Source organism: Venturia canescens, chromosome 1, assembly GCF_019457755.1.
Source record: "Venturia canescens isolate UGA chromosome 1, ASM1945775v1, whole genome shotgun sequence".
NCBI classification, from domain to species: Eukaryota; Metazoa; Arthropoda; class Insecta; order Hymenoptera; family Ichneumonidae; genus Venturia; species Venturia canescens.
The window spans coordinates 11,598,639-11,620,566 of NC_057421.1; the positions used below are offsets into that span (position 1 = coordinate 11,598,639).

Consider the following 21,928-nt stretch of genomic DNA (forward strand, 5'->3'; position numbering starts at 1 on the left):
AAGAACAGGAGCACCCGAAAACTCAGTACTAGATCCAAAATTATTAAATATTTTTCTCAATAATTTACCAACTTTCCAAAAAACAGCATTAACTCTGTTTGCAGACGATACGTTAATTTATGCCCATGCACACAGTGCTAATAGTGCCCCCAAACAAGTACGAATTCATGTAAATATGCTACAACAGTTCTATAAAAAATGGGAAACTGCCTTAAATGAAAGAAAAACAGTAGTAATTGTATTCTCTAAAAAATTTAACAGAAAAAGTCCAATATTCGAACCCATCAAATATCTTGAAGTAGTACATTTAGATTCCAAGTTAACATTCAAAAACCACATCAACAAAACCATTCAGAAAGCAATAGCTACATTCAGAAAACTCTACCCTCTCATGGCAAAAAACTCGAAATTGGCATTCAACGGAAAACTATTCATTTATAAAATGATCCTTCGACCCATAATACTGCACGGTGTAGCATCGCACCTACAAATCTGCAATTATTACAGAGATTCCAAAACAAATGCCTCCGACGACTTACGTAATGGAACAAATATCCTGTTAAAGACTACACCAAAGAATTGGCTGGAAAATTCTACGAAATGGGACTAGACGTCAACTGGGCACAATTACATAAACACACTAGGCACAGCTAGATAAAAAAAACCTGAAAATACACAACCTACCCTTGGAATACAAACACAAACTACCTCACGATGTACTGAATATATTTTACAAGTAAAAATACAAAATAGACTTGGAGAGTATTTCTGCATTCCCAAGCTGACAATTTCCAAACGTAGGTTTTTTTATGAATATGACTCAAATTTTTCCTACATAAAATCCAATAACACGATCCACGTTTAACAATTTCCAATAAAATATATCAAATACATATCATTTCTAAGATCTCGACACAAAGCAGAACAATAAGAGAAAATAGTAGGTTAAACTGAAAGGCAAAGGACTACGTACAATTACGGAAAATATTTCTATAGTTTTTATACCATTTGATGTATCATCTGTTATTGTAATGTTTATCAAATTTATAGTAGAGTTTAAAAAAAAGTTCTCGTCCGATCACTGAAGTTAAGCAGCGTTGGGTGCGGTCAGTACTTGGATGGGTGACTTAGCGCTTTTCGTATTACTAACTCTCAAGTGCGATTATTCTTTTATTACCTTACGGGCGCGTACACAACAAAACTCCTTCACTACCCCTTCGCACTGTAGCCACCAAGGAAAACTTGACGTTAAATTCGATTATCAGAGATAAATCCTTAAAATGAATTCTTACATACTAGTTGCGAGTATTAAAAAAAATGTGTATACTTGCCGACGTGTGTTCGTTGACGAATGTCAAAATATTGATAAACTTGAGAAAAATTTGGGATTCAAAGTATAAAACGTTTCGTCGCACACGCGAACGCACTCAACACTTCGAACTCGAGATATTCCGATTCACGAGATTTCATAACGTAGCTTATGGCGGTGAAATGTTGTGGTGTAATTGAGAAAAAAAATTCGTTCGCTTATATAAAGCCGGTGGGAGAGTCAATTTTCAATGTTTTTAATTAATATTATATAAAAACACGCAAATAACGAGAATAATTCTTTGCTCTACATTTTATATATATCTCAATGAACTCACGCGCATTCGAGCTTCGATATATCGAATATCGTCCCGCCATTATTACTCTGATGCACACTTCATGGCTTATTTTTCACATATGCGAAGGTTCGTTTGACGGTATAGTCATCACGCACTATAGATTTTTATACAGCCGGTGTTGTCGGTCGATTTGTATAATTTTTATAATCAATAAATTCTATACAAAATGGTCAAGTTAACACCGGACTTGATCCAACAATCGATGCAATACATTAATCCGGTCCGAGATCGTGAATTAGATCTGCGAGGTAAGCTCATACTGAGAGCGTAAATGCAACGCGTCTGTCTTATTACCACATGTATAACCTCTTCGCTTACTCGTTTTGAAATCTCTCAACATATTTAAATTTAAATATTTATTTACTGTGCGGATTCATGTTTACCAACAAAAATGTGTAATTTCAACATCTGAATTATATTTTTTGTAAAAAATACCATTCAATATTGATGTAAAATTAAAGATGAAATTTTTTTCAACATTACAGGTTATAAAATTCCAACAATCGAAAATCTTGGAGCAACTTTGGTTAGTATAATTCTTCAATGATAATTTCATTGACTAAGTGATGAAGAATTACAACTCATATTAAATGTAACTCAACCTTCAGAATAGTTGAAAATTTTGATAATTCATTGTTGAGAAAGTTTTTTTGTCGATTGATTGTTTGATTTCAGTCTTTCCATTTGGAAATTTAGTGATGTTCTATAATTATTGTAATTTACAGGACCAGTTCGATACAATAGATTTCTCCGATAATGACATACGCAAACTGGATGGTTTTCCTCTCTTGAAAAGAATCAAAACTCTCTTTTTCAATAATAACCGTATAGTGAGAATATCCGAAGGCTTGGAGCATTGTATACCAAATCTGGAGTGCTTGATGTTAACAGGAAATATGATACAGGAACTCGGTGATTTGGAGCCTTTGGTGCCGCTGAAAAACCTTCAAAATTTATGTCTCCTACAGAATCCTGTTTCTGCTAAACGACAGTACAGAGAATACGTCGTTTACAGATTTCCACAGTTGAGATTGCTGGATTTCAGAAAAATTAAGCAGAAAGAACGAGCAGAGGCTATTGAATATTTCCGCAGTAAAAGAGGCAAAGAAATGGCTAAAGAAATAGCTAAAAAAGCTAAATCGCAAGCACCTGGAGTTGGACTCCCCGACAAGCCTATGACCAATCCTGAGGAACGGGCTAAAATTCGCGAAGCTATATCTGAAGCATCCTCACTGGAAGAAGTTCAAAGACTAAGCAAGCTCTTGCAATCTGGGCATGTGCCGGGTGATGAGAAACGTCAAAATGGTACTTGAGTTTTCTGAATTTTATCATACACGCATGATTTACCCTCGCTCATTGCTACGCTGATTAAAATTTGACAATTATTTCACATCTGCATCAATTTCTTCCTTAACACAATTCTCAGGCTAGAATTTTTTCCATAAATTAGCTTGCAGCAGTTGCAATCATCTATAATTGTCACAAAATGATTGTTCAATGTAATAAAAAATCTAGAAAAATAACGTGTTGAAATTTTTGGTTTTTTTTTCAGGAAACTCTAGACACGAAGCAATGGAAGAAGAAGACGATTGAATCTGCAGTAAAATTCGAAGTTTTGTTTAAGTTTAAGTTGATAGAAAAAAAAGTCTTAACCGGAGTAAGTATATCGTGAACCTTCGAAAATGCAATCTTATACGGAGTCATTGATATTTGAAATTATTGAGTTGATAAGATACTGTACATACTACACAAATTGCAGTATTAAAAAAAAATAAACTTTTGTACAAACAAAAATGAATCATAGTCCATAAGCCTCGAAGCGATTCCAAAGAGAATAAAACAATTCTCATAGCCTTGAGAATAAAGGAACATTATTTCTAACTTGAATTCCTATTTCTTTCAGCCCGAAGTCTACTCGATTTCCACTGTAATCCTCGTTACAAGCATCAAATAATAAATACATTTACTCTTGTAAGCATTGTTTTATTCCCATGTTTTGAATCTTCCTTTCGGTTCAATAGATTGAATGATTGTTAATTACTCGATAGTTTCGAAATTATTTCGGTATTTCTTATTTCATGGTTCAGGAGTTATTTAACTTATGGCCGTTTTCTCCGACGCGGTTCAAACTCAGTTCAATTTTTTTCATATAGTTTCGAGATAGGATGAACCGAGTTTAATCTCAGTTTAACGTTGGAGAAAACGAGCATTACTGATTATGGATCATAGACTGGACTGGGAGAATTGGGTTTTTAGGCGACGGCTTTATTCAAAAATCGTTCCAAAAAACTATTTTAAAATATTAATTGTAATTTTAAAAACCTAACTCCATTGCTGTATTGTATCAGAAGACTCAGTAGAACCTCGGCAGAACAAGTACCTTGTTTAGAAAATCTCGAACAAAACTAAACGTGAACGCAACATCTATCTAGTTTGTTTCAAAAGTGCCAAGTGGCCTAGAGGGCAGAGCCATCGCTCCAGATTTCACATTAACCACACATTAACTGACTTGGCTCCATCATTCTGTTCCATGGTTTTTGTTTATTCATTTCATATAGAAAATAATTCCATTCCTTAAATACAACATTTTTTCCTCAATAGTTTTTGATCATTATAAACCTCACACAAGTGGAAAAATTGCAGTGGTCCGAAGTGAAGTGTGAAATTAGTTTTTTGGAATTAACCTCTCCACGAATCGTAATATTTTTTCTCAGAGGATTCTTAGAAAACCACGTAAGTAATTAGTTAATTATTTAATATGGCTTTTCAAAATTCAGTATAATGCACGGCAAACTAATAAGTTATGAAAAAGTAGAACGAATTTAAACTTTTAAGGTTACGCGAAATACAACTTTGCCTTATCAACTTCTATTTCAAAATAGAAGTTTCCAATTTGTTTCCATATAAATCTTTCAACTGTATTCAATGTATTCACGTTGTATTCAATCAATTAAATCAATAATTCACCTTGTAAAAATTTTAGTATTCAGGGTTTGTGAAGCTAAGAGATTAATTATTTTTCTGTCATGACAAAAACCCAAAACTTTTATTTATACTATCAAAAACTGAATTTTAGTTTTGAATATTTTCAGAATGATCAATTCTACTGATCCAAGACGTCCTGATAGGGAGATACGCTATAAACAGTCAGTAACCAGTACTCAGGCACAGCCTGGTGATGATTTGACACCAGATTACATGAATATTCTCGGAATGGTATTCAGCATGTGTGGCCTTATGATGAGGCTCAAATGGTCATCCTGGGCTGCTCTTTACTGTTCTTGCATAAGTTTTGCCAATTCCCGTGCCAGCGAGGATACCAAACAAATACTTAGTAGTTTCATGCTATCGACATCTGCAGTCGTAATGTGTTATTTACAAAATCCACAGCCAATGACTCCGCCTTGGGCTTCTGCGATGCAATAAACGTTGAAAGTAGAACTTCCAGCCAACGATACATTTAATTAATAATAATGCGGTTTCATTCTTCAGAGTGTGACTTGCAAATCTACAATAATATTCAAACAGAGAAATTTAACGAATGGGTATTAAAATTTCCTAAAAATGCAATGTTTTTCAGAACAAATCAACCATTTTCTAATACTTTTCTACTAGTGCATAACTTTCAAATTGAAACGTATCATGAACAAAGTTGAAGAATATTTAATCTCGAATTTGAGAAATCAATTGACCTAAATAGAGAATAACGAATGGAGGTGTAATTTTGAGTATCTACGATAATGTTTAGAGAATTCAATCATTGTGTAAAAAATAAAATATATATGTGGTAACGCATTGAAGTATCGAATACATACAGTTTCAGCCCAGTTCCCAAGCTCATTGTTATTGAATGAATTAACGATGCTGAAGTTTGCAACGTTGTAGTCCAACGAAATGAAAGAAAAAAGATTCATAATTCGCCAATATTTTATTCCACTAATCATTGGTGTAGGTTGAAAAGCTACAAATTTCAAATTCGGCAAGGAACAAAATTGGAGATTTACTCGAATTATTTGCGTTTTTTTTTTAGATCATTTTGTTGGACTCTCACGTCGCAAGCTTCAGCGCCACATGAATTAATTATTGCTACCAAGATTTTAAATGCAATAAAATATCATAAACCGGTAAAGTATTTACATTGCAAAGGTAAAGTTTTAATATGCAGATAAAATTTCGTTGCCATCTCACGATACGTCCTTTTGTCTCTAAAAAGTAAAAGTTTCCTAAACGTCCAATTATATTTAATCAAATAACGGTATCTCACTATTGGGGGATAATTGACTTAATTGCTAATGGCATGGAAAAAAACAACAAACCATCGATGAGCTCATCTTTGTTTTTCATTGTTTTTCAGTCCGAGTGATGTGAAAAGAAAAAAAAACAATCAGACTAACTTCGTGTTTGAATCGTGAAGGTGAGATAGTGCTCGAGCTCCCACCGACTTTTTGTTTTGGGCCAGAAGTATATCCAAATAATGATCTAAAGGATGAAAATAAGAAATAAAGTGAAAACTGATCGACATTATACTTTTTATTTCTTATAAATTATTGTTTTTCTCACAGATTAATATTAACACTTTGTTGCACCTCTGCAATTATTTTTTCATCTTCCTTCATCTCTACCGATAAATATCACTCTGCGACAAGCTTTACGTATTTCACTGTTCTAGGCATACAGGGAAAATACTGACTAGACTGTTATATTTTGTTGTCTTTTTGTTTCTAATTTATACACAATCTATACGGTACATACACACGCACACACTTTCTCGAGCGTTTCATTTCAATTGTTCGGCATTTGACGAGATTTAGTAAATAAGCCAAGTCTCCAAAAGTACATGGCCGCTTGCATAATTCATTTATTTTAATTTTATTCTCTTCAATATATTCACACACTTTTTTTACGTAATCAATCGTATCGTCTCCTTCACTTCCTCACACTTTTATGAATTCATCAACATTTTTTCTTTTGCTTCCTACAATTTCTAAAATTGTCTCTTTGTGGTCAGCTCTGGCAGAAAATCGATAGAAAATTTATTCAATGGCAAAATGTTGTTTACTAACGAAGATCTTCAACCTGAACGACCTTTTTACTTGTTTTATTCGGTCTTTTTGACTCAATCGTGTTTTTTTGCTTGACTTATTCATTCTCTTTTCGAGGCTACTAATAAAAAGACGTGCTAAAAAATTCAATTCCAACGAAGTTCAAGCTCGCATCGTCAAAATCCATCGTGAAACGATATTCCAGTTTAGAAATAATTGAATGATTGAGAACTGAGAAATAAAAAAAAAATTTTAAAGAAAAGAAGAGTTATCGCTAAAAATTTGAATCTTTCGACAAAAAAGGCTTTGGTGAGCCTTTTTTTCTACCATCTACCAGAAAATTACTACCAATATTTGAAGTAGGACTGCAAAAAGTGCTCTTCCCAAAACACAGGAAGAAGTTCTTGTTGCATTTCACTGATGCAGACTTTGAAACGACTAATTAAAAAACTTTGTTTCCCTGTAGACATGTAAGCAATGTTATATTCGGCTCGTCCGCTTTGAAGGATGTTTTGACAACGTCTCGTCACTATATGAATACAGTTGCTAAAATTTGTCGAATATGTTATTCTTGAATCTTTCAAATTGCTCATTAAATTTTTCCCCAAAAATTCTACCTCTCATCAAGTAATTGTATGTATCAGCGATAGAAACGAGTGTTAAAATATAAAGAAAAATTGAATCGAAAGACACATTCGAGGGCTCGATTCTAAATAGGCCTGTGCAAATTTTCTACATAATAAACATACTAAATTCGTTCTTTGTTTTCATAAATTCCGACTACTTTTGAAACTGGAAAATCCGCACGGTTTAACATTCTTGCACCCAGGAAAAGGAAAATACTCAGTGTCGACAAATTTTTATTATTTAGATATGATGATTTGAACCTTCATTTATTATAGTAAAGTTTTAGCTTAGCAGATATAATATATGTTCAAAGAACTATTCTGATACGTTTGAAAAATATATTTTTTGTAGTATCCTTGCTGTTCGTTTTTTTAGAAAATTTTCTACAATTTTATTTTTTCTTTGCAGTTCCCACACATTTAAATCTGTATTTCTATAATTTTCCAGTTTTTCCCACAAGCGCAAGTTCCTCCGAAAGGATCCAGCTTCAAAAAATTATTCGGTTTTGACATGGCTAAATTATTATTAAATATCCCCGAGAAAGAGGAACGATTCGTCGTTGCAATTCGTAATATTTATAACAAATCTCTGAAACAACGAAATAAACATGTCCCGCTGCAGGATTCCCGTGTAAGTTCACGTGCAGCTTTTATTGAACAAACGGAGTTTTAAAAAAATAGAAATGGAGAGTTTGCGATTGGACAACTTTGAATAAAAAGTTGCACATTTCGTTAACATTTTTTGATAATTTGAAGGAATTCACGAGGCAACAATTTTTGACATTTTTTTTTTTTAACTTCAAGTTCTTCCGTACGCTCGTTATCGTTAAAAGTACTCCATCCATTCACATCATTTGCCACTCGAAGATTGGAATTGACGAAAATTTTCTCCTGGCCTGCTGCAATTGAAATATTTGTAGTTTCATTGAAGAACTAAAATATAAGTCGAAAATAGCGGCACAGGCCTGTGGTAGTCACGATAATTAAGTGTGTTAAAAAGATAAAATCTGAGTAAGAAATAAATGTAGTTAAAGTTGCAATTTCGTGGTCCCGTTTGAAGCCACGTCTGTGCCGCTTCGATCAATTAGATTATTCATTCGCAACGAGTGTGTATTTTTGTTTTCTCTCTCTCTCTCTCTCTCTCCCGATTTCACCGTTTTTCATTCACTTTCGATCAACGAGTATAAAAGTTCGTTAAACGCTGCTCTCTCCACGCCCGACCAGAGTTATTGGATAAACGTATTTTTTTCGTTTCACATTGAAAAACGGTGAGCTAGAGTGTTGTCCGGGCGTTGGTGTGGGCGAAAGACCACGAAGAAGTGGAAGTGACGCGTCAACCGGAAGTGAGGAAGGGTCGAGTCTCTTTTTCCATTCGGCACCTAAATCAGTCGCTGGTGCCATCAGCCCTTTGCACTCTGGCGAACTTCTAACACTCAAAAATACGTCGTTGCTACTGTCACGTTGGCCGGAAGAACTCTGAAAATATTATGAAAAATAGTAAATCAAAAACCCAGCTTGTTGGCTCAATATTCTTGGTTCAATTTACTTAACTAATTGAGTGTGTCAGATTGACAATTGTTAATAATGCTACGACTATTCTAAATATCTTATTTTCAAAAAAATATAAAAAAACGATGAGATTTCAAAAACAGATGAAAACTTGACTTGAAATGAATTTTGAGATTTTCGAAAAAAATGAATAATTCGTTCAAAAGATTCATTTTTTGGTATCGACTAAAAATTATAATATTATTCATCCCTCTGCTGAAGAATAATGAAAAAGTACCTTCGCTTCGTAGAAATCGAGACTCGATCCATTAGTGTCATTGTCTTCGGAACGATAGTCAATCTGCACTCGATGTGAGCCGTGTACTATTCTGTCAGAATGCCCTGAGGATGGGGTAGAATTTTCTGAGCCATCGTCCTGACAGCATGCAGCTGTGCATATTCCATGTTCTCTGCTAATTTTAATGGCACAGTCCATAATAATTTAGTATAAAATGTCAACGAAAATTAATAATCAATACAATAAAATTGAGTGTCGAAGTTGGGTCGATTTTTACTTCCTAATTAAAGATATTATCACTCTAAATTAATGTCAGAGTTATTCATTCGAAATTGTAAATACATTTTTTCAACTTATTTTTTGGCGATCGAAATTGCAGGCCATTAATTGAACGGGGATCCATCACTGACTGAACCCAAAATTTTATTCGTCCCTGGCTAAAATACTACAGCTTTTTAAGTAAAAAATCGCTTTAGAAAACGCAAAGGGAAATGGATAAAGAAAAATGTGTTAATAAAAAGACAGAAGGCTATAACAGAAATGGCCCAAGCCAAGAAGAAACAAAATTATGCTGAAATAAGCAAATGTGAGGTTAATACGAGTGCTCATTACCAATTTCGTTCAATCTTTAACGTAATATCTTTATTACTAGTAAGACAATCTTCTCGAATTTTTTCCCAGACCTTCGTTACATACTGCTTCATTGTTATTGTGTACTTTTTCATAAACTTCGTAAGAAGCGTTCATTCGTTATATGGAAAGATGAACGATTTTTTAGGCACAGTCCCTATAAATCTGTGTGTTTTTCTTCATATTTAAACACGTTTATTTAAATAACCAATAAAACGAACCCTTTAAAATTTGATATGCGCGTCAGTCGACTGCCCATTGAATGTCTTTGTAAATTTCAAGACTTTCTTAAGAAAATCGTTTCGTTCCATCAAACTCCAAAAACTGGGAAATTTTTTTTAAAATTCTTATGTCGAGGCTACAAAAATGATGAAAAATTCGCTATTAACCAACAGTCAGAATTTCACAAAGTAATTGGTAATAATGAACTGTAACATTTTATCAAAAATATAAACACCCCGAAAGTGTGAACGCAGGAACAATAAAATAAAAAATGGAGATAAAAATTGTGATACCCTCGAACGTTGGCAGAATCGCGTCTTCTTGGTACCGGCGGCGGAAGACTAGCAACCTGAAGACTTCTCGCGCTTTCGTAACTCGCCTCGCTATTACCGCTGCTGCTATTGCTGCCCGCGGTATCCTCGCGGAGACGATAATTTTTAGCCGAGAGCATCGCGAAGTGAAGGTTGCTCTTGAGATCGTCCGCCGCCGTCGACAAGTTTCCCGGGATCTTGGGTGTTCGTCTCATCGGTCTCGGCGGTGGCACAGGGGACGGTGGATTGCTAGATGTTTCGGACATCGTTTCCGGTGTCGCAAGGGGCGCTATCCTCGGTGTGCAATCCCAGTCCAGTGGATGATTCGATCTGACGAAATTTTATTTTTATTCAATTTTATATTCTTTCATAGCAAATTGAATTTTCATGACTCGATTATTGTGTCACTGAATAGTTGCTGGAGACTACGAAACTTTGACACTTAAATTCACTGTCAAAAGTTTTTTTCTATCAAAATTTCAGGTTCTTACTTCGGAAATGTTTTTTTCACTCCTTCGTATTCTTTACGAAAAATAACAATGCATCGGAAGATATTTTCGTTGAACCCAATTTTGAATACTAAAAATCTGAAATTTTGATCGAAACATTTTCAGATCCTGATCGAATGTGCGAAGGCATCCTCGGATTTATTCCATCGAGATTCCATCTCTTTCGTTCACAGTCAGTGATGAGAAATCGTTGCACTCGCGAGTGTACAATTCTACGAGTTTCGGTTTTTCGTATTTGTGAAGCTTACCTAGACTCTTGTTTGATTTTTCATTGTGCGAGTTTAGGTGTAATTTCGTGAATATACGCATTGCAAGCAACCACATTATTTTTCACATTTTTATTGATGATAATGAGATCAACGAGAGTGTTCAAGAATGAAGATTACGAGTATTAATAGCGGTGAGTGATAGAGTGCAATTTCGATAAAGCTAGCACATTAAGCAAGAATGAAAGTAGCTTTATATCTCACGTTTATTGTTTTACTTGGTATTTGGAGCACAATGATCCCAATGAAAAGATGAAAGAGGCGTTATGAGCGAAAGTATGCGTTATTATGAGAATATAAATCGCCGATTCCCCCGTTGTAGACGTTTTGTTTACTGCCATTTATCAAACTTCAATAAAATATCAAAAAGTTTACTGGGATGAAGATAATTTCAAGCAATTCTTCATTGAGGAAGGTTAATTTCGAAACGAAACAAAAGATCATTCAACGATATGCAATTTCCCTGTATTTTTTTAGCACATTTAGGGAATTCCACAAAGTTATGAAACGAAAATAGTAACCGAGCTGACGGGGGGCATGAATCGTTTTACAGTTGTTTAGAATTTTCATCGAGTAATTGGAGAATCGAAAAGATAAAACTCTTGGTGGTTAGGAAAGATTTTTGGATTATCGAGATCATACAGACCTTATGACTCTCTTGATTCGACGAGCCAAAGTCAAGGAGACCTTAAAATGTCTAAAGGGATTCGATTTTTCGTAGGTAAATCGTTCGGGAATAAGATTTCATCCTGCGAACGTTACAATAAATGTTCCTTTCGCGGAATTCCGGATGCTCAATTGTATCCGCGTGGTGGATTTCGGGGTGTTGGAAAAAGAAAATTTTGTAAAAGGCCTGGAGTAGAACGAGGATTCAATGGGAGCAACTGAGTTATTTAAGATTAAAAAATGGTCGTAAGTTTTGGAAGGCAGGGCTTGAAAGGTGGTGTTCTTACAATTTGTGGTCATCAGGTTTCGGTGTGTTGATTAATTCGCTCGCGAGGCTGACGTACTCCCAAGGTAGTCCGTGAGAATCGACGCTGAGTTCGCGTCCAGCTTGTGGGAATTCCGTTGGGCTTTGCAGAGAGGTAAAGCTCGTCTCAAGACAAAGTCTGTGGGGTGGTGTGCCAGCGGTGAGAGACCCACATTTGGCTGGGCTGGGCGGTGACAGTAGAGCCCTCATTTCTTGTTCGATCTCGATTTCATGAATATCGTTAATTTCCCGAGCTTCGGAGGCTTCTGGTGAGGAGCTGGATGGCAAGCGTTGTGGCTTCGCTGGTCCGAGCGTCGTTACAACCTGATCCGTATCCCGACGACGTCATTTCAAATAATCATTTGTCTTTTCTCCGATCGCGCTTAGCCTCATCGTTTATCGAGATTTTATATATTTTTATGTATGTATTTTAGTATACTTAGAGCGCGTACCGCAGCGAGAGACCCACGCGAGAGCGCGAAATTTGAATCGAGTTCGGTCGGAGTCCATAGTAGGATCCTGCATGAATCGCGAAGAAATTGTGCCAGATATCGTACCGATCAGAGGGAGGGAGGGAGGGATTTTCATTTTTTAAATACGAATTAAACCTTCGTCATTTTTCTGTTAACGTTCGGATGGATTAAAATAAATGTTATTGTAAATGAAGAACAAAGAGTCATGGGTTTAATGATTCCTCAGGAATTCATGACAGCTGTACAGAGCATCCACCAAAAGAATTAAGCAGTGAATTTTTATGAAGAATTATTCAAATTTGTATTAAAATATGAATTTTTCGTCGAAGACATACGTAAACGGTAAGTACAGTGAAAAGAAAGTATTACGCAATAAAAATAGGATTGAGAAGATTGTTTTGAAAAATTTTAAGATTTCGTTACTGAAATATTTCAGGTTCGAATTACGATTGTAACTGAATTTTACGAAATTTGCTATTTCATCAGAGATTTTATTATCATCACAATTTTTATTGATTCAATATATATTCTAAGCGTTCATTGTTCGTTTTTAATTTCTCTGATTCTCACAGTAATTCACGAAGTATAATTCTTTTAGTGGATTTTTTTAGATGAAAATACGACGTATGGTATCGACATGTTGAAGAATAGCGTGACGTTTGAGAAATCGTGTTTCAATGAGTACTTTACACAATGAGTTCTACTACATGCAGTCTGAAGGAAACGATTCTGATCGAGTGTTTTGTGCTTTTTCTACTTGAAAACGTCGAATGGGATGCATTTTTGTGCGATTATTGCAGCAGACCTTACGACTTTTTGCTGCTCAATTTTTCGTCTGATCACGAAGCGCGCATGCAGTTTTAATATACATTTTGATTTTTTTATGTTCACGATAACTTTTATGTACATGAATAATAACAAATGGCGAGTTTTACCGACGCATGCTACCAAATACACGGTATTTGTTTATACCAAAAAAAATAAATAATTATATTCCGACGACCGTGAGTGATTCGCTTTGAAGTCTGTGATTTCGATGAATAAGACGAAATGAGCTATTTTTATATAGAAATACTTGCTTGCCTGTAGCATGAATCTGTGTGATCAATGGATTTTTGCAGTCTCAAGTAAATATACACATTGGCTGGCTATGTGATCGTTGAAATTGAAAGCCTTCCAATTATGTTTGGTGGAGGTCACCTTATGTTTTTAGTGGAGGTACGAATATATGTGTAAAGACTATTTTATGAGGTGTTATACTGTGCAATTTTATGGTACTATACGATAAAATGATTGTCGGTGTGCTCTCACACGTGGATTTTTGCTACTCTCAATTATCGTACACTGAAAACAAATTTTTGCCTATGAAAGATAGAGAATATTGAACGTAAGTTATCCAACGACAATTGGACAGTGTCCAAAAGTAAGTTGAATGAAAATCATGATAAAATTAATGGAATTTTCATTTTTTTTCACAAATTGAAACAATTTTGATGAATTTTCGATACGAATGGCATTTTCGAAGCAAGTTTTTATACAAAGTTCAAAAATTATAAATAAAAAATGTCTTTTGTTGCTTATTTGGGACAAATTTTGTTGTCAGCGCGAATTTTTATCTTCGTAAAGTTTATCGACTCCCTCCATTCAATTTTGTAAATGCTTGATCGAGAACAATCGTTAATTCATAGAACGAAGCAACGAACGAGTGAAAAAAATCAATGGAATTCGACTAATTCTTCTATTGACCGATAAAATTCGTGATTCAATGAAAAAATTTAATTTTTTCATTTAATTCACAATAACTTCAAGTCTTGTAAATGAAACAAACAAGGAAATGATGAGAAATTTTAATGGAACTGCATATCAATTGTCATTTTACTGATGAATCTTGAGTGAACGAGCTGTCTTTTGAAATGGTTTTTTCAAATAAATTGTACCTTGAATCGTGGCAGGAAGAGGGTGTGGTGGCATAGGCGTCGGCGTCGCGGTCTCGCGATGATGGGGATCGTACTTGGAGCTGTAGATTGTTGAGATGAACACCGTCGATGGGCCTCCGTATATCGAGAGCCGACACTTCGAGGACGACCGTCGCCCTCGTCGATGCGATCTCAGGAGCATCATGATCTCTGCCCGCTGACACCTAATCCACACCACACGCCCTCAGCCACTATATACGTATATATACATATGTGTATATATAAATATATGAATATATATCACTAAGAGCAAATCCATTGCTGCGAGTCATTATTATCCGAATTAGTATAAAAATATTTTATTACAAAAGTAGAGGCATCACGACGTCAAGGCTCACTCACGTTACACTCTTTCGTCCTAATGTTTTTTTCTTCAGCTCTAAAAATTCACTACTCAACGAACTAATCTATAAATTGGAAAAAACAGATTAACGGTATTTCGGAATGTCATTGTTCAAGTCAATCGAGATTCATTTCAGAATTAGTTTCAAATTCGAATCCCCTGAAAGCAGTTTTTGGAGTTTTTCGTTACAGTTTCGATAGTCTAGAACGAAGAGAAATAAGAATTTTTTTTTAATATTGAGAAATATCGAATGGAATAAAATTGAGTGAAATTGTTCATTCGGTCAGGGATTTTTGAAAAATTGTATCTTTTGACGTTGTTCCGACGAAAATGGAAACGAAAAAGTAAAAAAGAAAAATACTTTTCACCAGTTTAATTGTTGAAAAGATTTCCGAGGCCATTGAGGAACGTAAAAAAGTTCATCGAACCTTGAAAGAAAAAATTCAATTGGCATCAATGTGTCATACTTTGAAAATTGCTTGAAAAATAATTTTTTTTAAATTAGTCGATAAACGTTTATTTGACGTATTTCAAAAGTAATTTTGGATCGTTCGCTTGATTTTAATATCTGTGGTGAAAAAGTTAATGGCCGATCAAAAGATTTCGCTTAGGATTTGATCGGACGAGAGTTAATGGGAAGAATATAAATAACGTAGAAAAAATAGTCTTGAAAATGTGAATCTGCATGAGATTTAAGTAAACGATGTGTTGGAGCATTTTCTTGGCTTTTCGGCCCAACGAATCAGTCCGAACACAAATATTATTTCCATTCAACGATTTGATGGATCGTATCCTCAATTAATTTTAAACCTAAAGTATGTGTTTGGGATCGACTTATTTCTCAACCGACGATAAATTGAAGTATTGAAAATTTTTATTACAAAAAAACTGAAATGATTTTTTCGAAAGTAAAAAATGGGTCAACGTCAAGGATCAATGCTCAGCCATTTGACCTTCCGAATATTCGGAACAAGTTCTTTTTCTGTTTCTACGATTCGATCACTAATAATCGCATGCTTAATCTGTTTTCTCTGCATTAAAGAACAGGCACTAAGCTAAATTGGCAAATGGACGTTCAATACGACGATTTTTGAGTGCTTCGTTACACGGATTACGATCAAGCAATTCTTCCGATTCCTCGCACGGCTATAACAACGATTCAACCAACATTTCAAATGCTCGAACATTTTTTGATCAGCTCGAATGAAATTAGCGATGAAAAGTGGAAGAAAACAACAGATATTTCCAGCGTTATTTTTGCAATCCAAAAACAATGTTTTTCGGCTTTCGGGTAAATCTTAAATGATTTTTACGGCGGTAGCAGCACGAGTAGTTTAATGTCCGGGTGGAAACACGTCTATGAATTATTTACGAGTAAACAGTGATATTCGAGAGGCATACTCTCGGCCCTCGTTAATGTCAACAACACTCGAAGGATAAGCACGAACGTTGGAAGACCATTTAAAGCTCATGAAATTTCAACATATGATCGAACGAGTGCTTGGCATCGCTTCATATTTATTAACAGCAGAATTTTAATTAACGTATTTGCCTGTGAAATACACGCATACAATTTTCGTTATTATCTTTTCCTCGTTATTTTTGTAATCCGAGCTTATGAAAAAGAGCATGAAGTTGCACGAGGTACACACACGCACACGCACACGTACACGCGCGAACAAACGTAAATAACAAAATACGCGATCAACTTAAATAACAACAATAATAATATGGAAAAAGGCAATAAAATTAAATTAAAAATTAAATTAAAAACGGTGGCATAGCGACGACTCAATTTTGTATTGAAAATTAACAGCGTACGACAAATAACAGGGTATACACAACAGAATAAAAGCCATCACTATTGGCAAGGTGTTTCATCGCAAATAAACTTATTTTATTAAAAAAATAATAATTTCAATTACTTATATCAACGTACAGGTAGTGCTGAAGCAGCTAAACGCAAATTATTATTACGAAAATGTCATGGCGTATTATACAAAAAACTAAAGAAAATAGTTTTTTTATCACAAATAATGATTGAAAGATTCATTTCGAATGGAACATAACGCGATTGGGAACCTTTTTTCAAAAATGTTCTCTGCTTCTTTATTAAAAAATCTAATGAATTTGAGTAACGGCAAATTTCGAATTCTCTACCGAGTGAAGCTTCAATTACAAATTGCAACATAATTATTTTATTTTTACATTATTTTCTAAACAAACCAAATTTTCGTCAAGTATTCGTTACTTCCAAAATCACACTTTACAAGAAAATTGAATAATATGTGAAAAAAACGGTTTGCTACCTTTTACAAAACAGCGATTTTAAAAAGAATAACTTTATTTCGAACCAACGATTGTACAATAATCGTTTCTACACGATCGGCATGACGTTTTCGAGATAATTTCTCGAATTATTCTTAACGCATTAGAAAGTTCCTGCGATCGGATAGTTCTAGTCATCTGCTCTTTTTGCACGCCAAAAAAGCTCAACTATTTATTCTTCAATATAAAACTAAACATCACGAAAAAGTGGTGAAGCACGAAATAGTGCAAATGACAGGAAAAAGAAAGAACAAGATACTAAAAAAAATCGTACTAATAAAACGTATGATGATAATAAAAAATTATAATAATAACAATAATAATAATAATGATAATAAAAAAATAATAACGAACCGTCACGTGTTGACAACCTTTGTAACATAGCTCGCAAAACTATCGTGAGGTTTTTTTTCTACTCTTAATGCACTACAACCGCTGCGTGTCATGCGATGCTTCGACGTTGAACAGTGGCGTGCACTTTAGTCCTCGTATACTTATGCTATGTGTTTCAGTCCTTACGTAAATATCGATTTTCTATATAAGCACGTCGTTAGTTATCTCTTAGCATAAAATATTTCTTTGCGTAAGCATTTATCAAGTCTCTAAACTGCTTGGTTCCTCGGATAAGCGTGCCTCTTATTGACGAAGAATAAAAATGAAAACTAAAAGATAAAAAAAATCAACTGGGAGGAAATAGAAAAATTATAAATTTGATACAAATTCGGGTTTCCACGGTTCCGTCGATTATTTTCTTCCCCAATCTGGCCTTTTCCTTTCTTTCTAGCTAACAGTCTTTCCACGGAAAAAACGTATCCCTCAAATATTCGTGAGATTTTTCATTTGGCAACACGATTTAACGAAAGTTTTCACAGTCTTTATTATTTTTTCTATATCTATTCTCACTATAATTATACGAAAATTGTGCACCGTCTTTGATTTCATTCCAAAATATTGAAAATCCATTATTTTCCTAATGCACGTCGAATGTTTGAATTGTTTTTTTTAGATTTTAGTTTTCTAATCGTTCATTGATTTTTTGTCATTTTTTTTTGTTACTATTTTTTCAAATAAAAACTATTCGGTGTTGCCATATGAAAAGGTCATATTAGTACCCTGGCGCCAGATGAAAATGAGTAAGGAAGACTGAACGAGCTTATATAGAAGTTGAACAATCGACAGCGATACTCGGGTTTTGTAACGCTCCGAAAAAAGGGTTTGTTTAAAAATTTCGTGATTTTTTCTGGTCACGTATATCAAGAATTAACAGAACTATCGTGTACGTCAACGTCAATAACTATCCCGAGGTTCCCGGTGATAACTGACCGATCTTCGAGATTATACGGCACGACGGATTCCACATCCTCGTCAATGACAACGCTAGATCTAACATCGTCGACCCCCGAATCAAGGATTTCCATTAAGTCGTTGGTCTCTTCGAGGGGCTCATAACTGCCGGGCTTAACCGATGGGCTACGACTCACCGGTGTTTGCTCGTATCTCGAATCTCTCAAATATCTCGTTCTTTCCTCGTCGTTGACACGCGAGCTTACCTTGTTGAGAGCTTTGAGCATGTTGTCCGGCATGTGATCTTGTATCATGACCGGACTGATGAGGACTTCGTCGAAGTCACAAGGGCCTGCCCAAAGTGCTTGATAAACGGGTTCACGTTTTCTGAGTACTTGTCTGAAACGGTTCAAATAAAAATACAAATTATCTTTAGCAATAAAGCTCATCTCGGTTCCCGTGTAATCACAATTTACGAGAAAAACTCACGCGAAATGCAGGCAAAAATTTACGGGATTTTTCGTCGTTTTGGTTACTTATTTTGATTTTTCTTTTCTCGGGTTGATGCAAAGTGCGATATTTCTCACATTCGTACTTTCTTAAAAAGCATTTTTGGCTCCGATTAAAATGTAAAGCAAGGATTTTTTCTATTTTCATTCGTTCGTCGAACCACCCCAAGGGACTCTGCTATGGAAGCATGAACGTTCAATTCGCACTTCGCATTATATTATACGAAAAATTTTCAATTTGATGCTGCAAAAAAAATGTAAAAATATTGTTCGCATTAATTTCTATGTGGAACATTGAAATTGGAGCAGTTGAAACCCAACGAATGTGTCATGGCGCTATTTCCATTAAGTCGTTATCAAAACCTCCAATTTTATTCTCGATTACTTTACACCGTTTAAAATAATTGACCAAATTTAACAAAATTTGGATAAGAAGCACTACGAAGGAGTTTACACATTGTCGGGAAAATTATCGCTGCGTTTCAACAGAGCAAGTTTCAACGTCATACAAAATCATCCTTGTACATGGGAATAATATTCTGTACATTATATACAAATTGCAACGTTTTCAACCATTCTGCAGTTGACGTACTGATCTCTGCTCTATACCGTCCCTCGAGTACTCTAATCTATCGAATATTCAAACGAGGATTGAGTGCCTTTCCGGATTATTATCATGAAAACATAATTTTGAATATTTATAAAAATTATTGCTGACATTTCGAGTGTCATGTTTATTGTTAGCCGGGGAATTGTATGAAACATTGGAATTGCCAAAGTTTTTTCCGGTCCTGATAACACTTTAGTCGAGAAAGGAAACTTTCACCGTCTAAAAGTGGAGAAATAACTGGAAAAGTCGTATTCTTCGTGTAGAACACAAAAATCTGAAAAATTACGCAGATTCATTTCAAACGTTTATTGTATAGGAATTTTCTAGAAAACCATTATTTGTTTTGTCAATCAATAATTATTTACAAAAATCCTGTTACTCTTTGCTGAATCGTTAACGTGAAAGACAATTTGGTGATTGAATTAAAATACCACTCGGTAGGATAACTAGAGTTTCGGAGAGCTTCATTATTTTGAATTCCCGTAGCAAAACCAAGTTAAGAGTTGATTGATTTTGAAAGCAGTGAACGCTCTGGTGTATAGTAGATTCGAAATAAATGAGTCGATAAAGCAACGGAAATTTATTGCATTCATACGAAAAATGATTGAATGTTAAAGCTGATTTTCATTGTTCAAATATTTATATACAAACGTATCGGAAAAACCGCCTGTGACAACGACAAAAATTTGCAAAATTTTTCGAGTTTTCATGTTCTAGACTTGGAATCACACATCAGCAAATCGGTTTTTATGGTTATTTTATCGAATTTCATTCTTTTAATTCGCAGTTTATTGAAATACAACTGCCAACTGCCCGACACTTTTGAACTTTTATGGAAGTGACCCTTCACATCGCTCCAAATTGGGTAGAAAAATTATTTGTCGACGTTGAACGTAATAACTGTTCTCTCAAAATAATGATTTTGATTTTCCATTGATGAAATGGCTAATGAATTTCGATTGTGCGTATGTGCGGATGAATTTCATAGAAAAATATCTGGAGTAGGCCCTCTGCATGCATCACTCTTGACTATAATCTGAAAAAAACATTTGATCAATTTCAATTTATCATGTAAAACATTCGACGACGGATTTATGGGGCAATATCCATTTGCCAGATACATAAATCACAGATTTTCAACGAAAGTGAAATTGATCAAATTTTCTTTTACGAATGTCACAAATCTTAAAGATTCGGGATTTTATTCACTATAAATTGGAGTCGATCAATTCGATCTACGAGATGACATTGCGGAGGCACGTCATGTCCAAAAACTTGAAAATATTTTTTATCATGCTTTTACGAAGTTTTTGGGATGCAATTTCGAATCGAACAGAATTGGGCACTAATGCAAATTTGACTAAAAAAGAACAAACAAAATCACAAGCGAATGAAGCAATTCATTCATTTCATTTTCTCGCAATGTCAAAATTACCCAACTCCGTTCTGTACCCTAAAGTAATGAAAAGAAAAAACAAACGAAAGGGCGAAGAGCAACAATTGTTTTACGATATTCTCAAGACTCGTTGCTCCGCAGAATTCTCACGTACCTCCAACGGCTCTCATACTTTTGCCTATAAAATGGAAAATATTGAAAAAAATTAAAAATACAAATATTTTATTATCTTTCTCCTAAACCCATCAATCCAGTTATGATTTTCGCGAATATTTTGAGGTGACGAAAATGAGGAATAATGATTTTGAAAGACTAACAATCATCGATCGTACTCACACGTCTGTGCCTCGTTGCCGAATTTTCAATACGAAATTTGATATTTTATTAGTTCAAGAGAGAATCTGAATGACAAGCTCAAAAAATTATAGTCTCAGTATACGAGAAAATAAATATTCCAAACTAGAAAAGAATCGTTTGATCATTGAATAAATTTGTTTTGTCAGAGCTTCGACGAGAAAAATGGCACTTTCTTTGCCGTTCGAATTCAGGTTTCCCTCTCAATCTTTCCAGTATTTAAAAAATTCGTTGCTTCTTATGAATTTATCGTTGTTAATACGGGCAGCATTAAAAGTGGGCAGCAAAAGTAATTTGACTCACTCTCCCTTGTTAGGATGATGGCGAACTACGTGAATTATTCTCCCAGGTGGATACAGGGGTGTGTGAAGAGTAAGCGCGATGCTGGAATCGTTCGGAACGATAGTTTGCTCGCGTGCCAGATCCTTGTCCCTCTGGTATTCGCTGATGCATCCACCTGCCTCCAAGTTTGCTGCGGACGTTGGCATCGAACCACAACCGCAACACATTACCGAGCAAGCAATAGTTTTCCACTGAAACGAAGAGCAAGAGTTCGTTTCAACTGAACGCTGTAACTTTTTCACTTTTTTTCAATCGTCTTGTCTCGAACTACTACGAAGAGAATA

At 34.9% G+C, this 21,928-nt stretch overlaps 3 protein-coding genes across 13 annotated transcripts in view; 2 read left to right on the plus strand and 1 right to left on the minus strand.

Moving 5' to 3' along the window:
* Positions 1-1,711: 1,711 nt before the first annotated feature.
* On the plus strand, positions 1,712-3,642 carry U2A (small nuclear ribonucleoprotein polypeptide A'-like U2A). Of its 2 annotated transcripts, XR_006262897.1 has the most exons (5): positions 1,712-1,915; positions 2,153-2,193; positions 2,393-2,972; positions 3,220-3,324; positions 3,571-3,642. XR_006262897.1 is itself a non-coding variant. In XM_043433977.1 (4 exons), the coding sequence occupies exons 1-4, from the start codon at positions 1,834-1,836 to the stop codon at positions 3,258-3,260; spliced, it is 744 nt and encodes a 247-aa protein (XP_043289912.1). In that variant the 5' UTR covers positions 1,712-1,833; the 3' UTR covers positions 3,261-3,642. The 2 variants fall into 2 exon arrangements, 1 of the variants encoding a protein (XP_043289912.1); XM_043433977.1 differs by having other exon boundaries at positions 3,220-3,642.
* Positions 3,643-4,133: 491 nt separating this feature from the next.
* LOC122414678 (protein Asterix) lies at positions 4,134-5,467 on the plus strand. The gene is made up of 2 exons (XM_043426244.1): positions 4,134-4,400; positions 4,760-5,467. Exon 2 carries the CDS (start codon positions 4,761-4,763, stop codon positions 5,091-5,093), a length of 333 nt encoding a protein of 110 aa, XP_043282179.1. The 5' UTR covers positions 4,134-4,400; position 4,760; the 3' UTR covers positions 5,094-5,467.
* Positions 5,468-6,179: 712 nt separating this feature from the next.
* Positions 6,180-21,928, minus strand: part of inaE (inactivation no afterpotential E) — a 99,794-nt gene continuing 84,045 nt past the window's right edge. For 5 of the 10 annotated variants that reach the window (XM_043425692.1, XM_043425521.1, XM_043425607.1 and 2 more), the window contains 9 exons: positions 21,606-21,835; positions 21,103-21,126; positions 18,700-18,832; positions 14,440-14,642; positions 12,482-12,548; positions 12,013-12,353; positions 10,267-10,614; positions 9,122-9,296; positions 6,180-8,811 (listed from right to left, as the gene is read on the minus strand). In XM_043425692.1, coding sequence (XP_043281627.1) covers positions 8,530-8,811; positions 9,122-9,296; positions 10,267-10,614; positions 12,013-12,353; positions 12,482-12,548; positions 14,440-14,642; positions 18,700-18,832; positions 21,103-21,126; positions 21,606-21,835 — 1,803 coding nt within the window. In that variant the 3' untranslated portion in view covers positions 6,180-8,529. The remainder of the gene's footprint in view (positions 8,812-9,121; positions 9,297-10,266; positions 10,615-12,012; positions 12,354-12,481; positions 12,549-14,439; positions 14,643-18,699; positions 18,833-21,102; positions 21,127-21,605; positions 21,836-21,928) is intronic. The other 5 variants (XM_043425771.1, XM_043425855.1, XM_043426029.1 and 2 more) reach the window with 5 other exon arrangements.

Excerpts from the sequence above, each read along its gene's own strand:
- U2A (XM_043433977.1), top strand. The coding sequence starts at position 1,834 with ATGGTCAAGTTAACACCGGACTTGATCCAACAATCGATGCAATACATT. Across the intron at positions 2,194-2,392 it reads AAAATCTTGGAGCAACTTTG|GACCAGTTCGATACAATAGA; the intron begins GTTAGTATAATT and ends TGTAATTTACAG. Across the intron at positions 2,973-3,219 it reads TGATGAGAAACGTCAAAATG|GAAACTCTAGACACGAAGCA; the intron begins GTACTTGAGTTT and ends TTTTTTTTTCAG.
- LOC122414678 (XM_043426244.1), top strand. The coding sequence starts at position 4,761 with ATGATCAATTCTACTGATCCAAGACGTCCTGATAGGGAGATACGCTAT.